The following is a 4,679-nucleotide window of genomic DNA, read 5'->3' as shown; positions in this document are numbered from 1 at the left end:
AGCAGCGATGGTATATGGTGGTGAAACTTGGGTGTTGAGGAGAGAGGAGGAAAGTGTACTGCAGAGGGCTGAAATAGCTATGGTGAGGATGATGTGTGGGGTTAAAGTGAAGGATAGGAGGAGTAGTACAGAGCTGATGTCAATGATGGGACTGAATGAGGACATTGTGACATTGATAAGGAGATCGAGATTGCGGTGGTATGGACATGTGTTGAGAAGGGATGAAAGGGTCGGGATTAGGCGAGCGTTGGAGTTCGAGGTTGAAGGAGTGGTAGGAAGGGGTCGTCCGCGATTGGGATGGAGAGAGCAGGTGGAGAAGGACAGGGTGAAAGCGGGGTTGCGTGATACTGAGGCGAGTGACAGATGTGGATGGCGTCGAGGGGTATTTCGGTTTCATCATAGGTAGCCAAACGGCAACCCCCGATCTCGGGAAAATGCCGTCTAAACGTGTGTTGTTGTTGTGATGATGAATTGATGATGAATTGATGTAGTTTCATAATTACAATTAGTCACATGGAAACTGTTATAATTATCGACTATATAGCATCATCGTTCTTTCAATTGATGACTATTAACACAACATATGCGACGATTCCTATCAGCTCTCTACGATAACGCTACGAAAGATCAATTGATTGAGATTGAAAGATTGAAGAAAGATGAAGGGATGAAACTGCCCATAGGCCTTGATTATCACAAGTACACATTAGACTATTATCAAACAGTCGTTTCACTTATCTTAATGAGAATTTTATTATGATTATTGATAAAAAAATAATTATAATTATTTTAATTTTATAATGACGATGTGATAGCAATAAAAAATAAATATTAATCTTGAAAAAACGCCTCTAGGTTGAACATATCGCAAGAAGCGAAAGAGAAATTATCATTTGTTAGACCTGAGACAGTAAGTAGGCTGGCTCACTGGCTTGTCTTGAGAACTGCTTAAACATTTTTGCCGTATTATTTCTATTATAAAATATCGATGAGTTTATTTTAGTTAATTTATTAGTTTTATCTGCTTTCAATTTTTTTTTTATTTATAAAGTTTTACATGATAGATTCAACATACGCACTCAAATGTTTTTGAATAGACCACCTAGAAAAGGGATGATAATTATAGTAATTTATAGTAACAATAATAATAGTTACAATAATAATTATAATAATAATTATATCAATAATTATTGTTGATATATTTATTTGAAAGATAGCAGACGCATCAAAGATCCCGGGAGTAACTCCAGCTGCCGTTATTACCCTATTCAGATATGTCGTTAAAAATTAATTTAACTAATTTATTTATTTAATTAATTAATTAATCTATCAATTAATTAAGTTTAAATTTTTTAATAATAAAAATGTCGACTCTTATAATGGTGTCGTTCATTTCGGTAAAGTGGTCGCAGTACATATTCAATTCAGCCGCTACATGAAATTCATGAAAGCTAGAAAAAACTAACTTCCCGTGTGGTTTCATCGTAAATGGTTATTTATTACATTCTCACAAATTGACATTAGCGGTAGCGTTGAATCAAAGGTTAGTAGTTAATTATGAGGTTAGTAACGTTACGTTGTAAGCAGTGTTGTTATGTTAGTGAGTAGCCAATGTAACAATGACGTTAACTTTTATAAATACAACGATCGTCCTCTCAACTAGTTATTAATTTGATTCCTTTGAATAGAAACCTTACCGAACGTTTACGATGTTTAATTAAAAAATATATATATTCACAATCGAAAATGAATAAGTAACAAATCGATCAATAAATTAGATATTTCATGAACACATTTGAAAGAAACGCGCATGGAAACAACTCTTGCGGCGCATAATGAACAGCGCAGACGCACGCACGCATTTACTTAGATTATGCTGAGCCAGAGAAACCTGGTTCCACTCCTCGTATGGGCAGAAACAAAGTGGAATTCTAATTTGTCACATAGAACATCTCATTGAATAAACTAGATACAATATTATAAATGAACGAAAATAGTGAATATTTTCTAGTAAAAAGGAGATACTGAATAATATAACACCAACGTTGTTAAAATGAAAGACAAAATTTACACACACACACACACACAACACACAGATATAACAACAAAAAGCCACGAACGATGTACACCATACAGATATCTGCAATTAAAATATATATGTACAATTGCACCATATACGCATGATGTTGATTTAATATGAATATGACGATGTTCTTAACTGAAATGATGATGGCTTAATTGCTACGAATAAATAATGAGTGAAATATGTAGATCCCAACGATGGTGGCAATGGTGAATTTTAATTAAAAAATGTATTAACAACTGAGCAGGTAAGGTAATTGGTTCTAAAGTCCAAAAAATGATGATGTTGTCGATGAGAATGAAAGAACACTTTTCACGTTATAAATAAGTATATGATATAATCATTTTAAAATTATTTAATAATATGAATAAAATTATTTGAAAATAAGGTAACAAATAATATCACAAGCAGTCGTAAGCAGATGATTTTAGGGAATTTTCAAGACCGCCCTCGTCGCCATTCTCTACCGCCTGTTTACTTTTACTCTTTTTCTTTTTAACTTTTTTGTCGTTTGCCGCTGTTTTATCTTTGTTCCTATGTTTCGTTTTGTATTCTTTGGACTTGGATGACTTTTTAGGGCTAGTCTTGGAGTTCTCTGTATCCGAATTTACCTGTCCAAATTATTTGTTATTATGATTATTATTATTATCATTATTAATGATATCATAATTTTTTTATAGTGATTATTCTTATTATTATGAGTTTATTATTGGTTATTAAATTTATAATTTATCTTATTAGTCGAGCGAAATATTCGAGCTTAAATTTTTAGCTCTCATGTAAAAAACTCCTAAAAATTTTTGTATTTTAATTTGGCAAAACAATAAGATGCCTACTATTTGATGCCAGTAGTAAAATCACTGATGTTATATATTGCAAAATTGAATTGATAACAAAAGAAAAACTTAACGTATGAAAAAAATATTCAAACTGACACAACTTAAAACCTTACTCACTTTATTTCCATCGTCATCCTCATCATCAGAGTTATAATCTCTCCTCTTTTTTTTCTTCTTCTTTTTACGGCCGACATCGTCATCAGTACTTGTGCTGGCCACATCGGCAGCAGCAGCGGCAACTACAGAATTTGAAGCAATGGTCGGTGAAGCTTCACCTGTTAATTTGGCTTTTTTGATAGAAATTTTTGGATGAAAAAAGTCATTGAATTTAATTATTATAAATTTCTAAAGAAACACGGAAAAAAATGACAAATAAAACCATAAAAAAACCAGTAAAATTTGATAAAGCTTATCCTAAATAAGTTATTCTTGAATCTGCAGTTGAAGAAGGACCATTATAAACCTGACAAAAAATAAAAAAATGATAAAAATCTAACTTTTTTTCATAAACATTTCTTCAAGAGCATCAATGTCAGAAGCGTTGAATGAGATTGGAAGCAGTGACTTTGCATTTGTAACGACATTGCTATCAGTCTGTATTTCAATAAATTTGAAAAAATAATTTATATTGTTATTTTAAATGAATGAAAGCAAGTAAGCAACTCATTTACTCACATTTTTACTATTAACATCACAACTGTCATCTTCAGCATCATCTGATATGTCTAAGGTATTTTTATTATCTCGCAAACCATCATCATCGTCGTCGTCGTCATCATCACCGTATAAATTGGAGTGAACATCTTTTTTGGTGTTGCCGTCAAGTTTTGTTGGTTTCGTCAACTTGTTAGTTGCTGCAGTTGATGATGTTGTTGTTGTCGTTGATGTCATTGTTGGTTTTGTTGTTGATGATTTTGTAGGCGATTTTTGCGGAGGGCTTTTTGGTGATGACGAATTTTGTTGCGTCGTCGTCACGTCTATAGATTTAGTCTTTGAATTTTTCTTACCCCACGCGTCATCTTTGGAATTGTTTACCGATTTTGAATTAGCTTTACTTTTAAAAGTTCGATTTTCGTTTAACTTAAACGACTCATCAGCATCATCGTCATCATCATCAGACAGTTCAATTGAATTATGCTGGAATGTTTTATTTTTTGAAACTGTAGCAGAGGTGCACTTCTTGTGAGTTTCGTCGGACTTTTCATCTTCAGACGAGTTGAAATCATCCTGAAAGCCGGCCACAAGAGGATTTGTGGTTGACGCGTCGTCGTTGTCGTCGCTGTATATATTCATCATTTTAATATTTAGCAATGCATGTCGATGGAACTTGTTTAAATTACAAAATTTTATGAAACAAACGAAACGCGTTGGAAAGAAATTACCAACCCTATCCTAACCTATCTGTCAGCTGTTTATCTCTGTTAGATTTTCTATTTCTATCGCTGTTGTCCTCGTCATCGTCAAGGAAACCATTGTTGATGTCATCGCCATCTGGCCTGAACTCGTCTACATTTTGAAGTGCTGGTGACTTACTGGACTTGGAGACTGAAAATATAAAAGTAGTTTACATATAAGTACCATACACAACAACATACTCGAGCGTTATATTTGGAAGTTGCATCATCGTATGTCAGATGTTTTGGAGGGAGTAAACCGCAAGGAAAAAAAGGAAAAAAAAAGGAAAAGGAAAAAAAAAGAAATTGTACACATTTACAACTCGAAAAAAATTTGAAACTGTGATAGGTGAAAGAATTATG

At 33.2% G+C, this 4,679-nt stretch overlaps 1 protein-coding gene across 1 annotated transcript in view; it reads left to right on the top strand.

Moving 5' to 3' along the window:
- HELRODRAFT_108353 (hypothetical protein) overlaps positions 1–1,357 on the top strand; it is a 9,114-nt gene extending 7,757 nt beyond the window's left edge. Inside the window, exons 16-18 of the mRNA XM_009032118.1 lie at positions 603–699; positions 856–910; positions 1,214–1,357. Of these exons, the coding sequence (XP_009030366.1) occupies positions 603–699; positions 856–910; positions 1,214–1,291 (230 nt within the window). The 3' untranslated portion in view covers positions 1,292–1,357. The remainder of the gene's footprint in view (positions 1–602; positions 700–855; positions 911–1,213) is intronic.
- The last annotated feature ends 3,322 nt before the right edge of the window (positions 1,358–4,679 follow it).

This window comes from Helobdella robusta (genome assembly GCF_000326865.2).
Source record: "Helobdella robusta unplaced genomic scaffold HELROscaffold_8, whole genome shotgun sequence".
Lineage (NCBI taxonomy): Eukaryota > Metazoa > Annelida > Clitellata > Rhynchobdellida > Glossiphoniidae > Helobdella > Helobdella robusta.
Note: the sequence above shows the minus strand (reverse complement) of the source record. Positions and strands in the feature narration are given on the sequence as shown.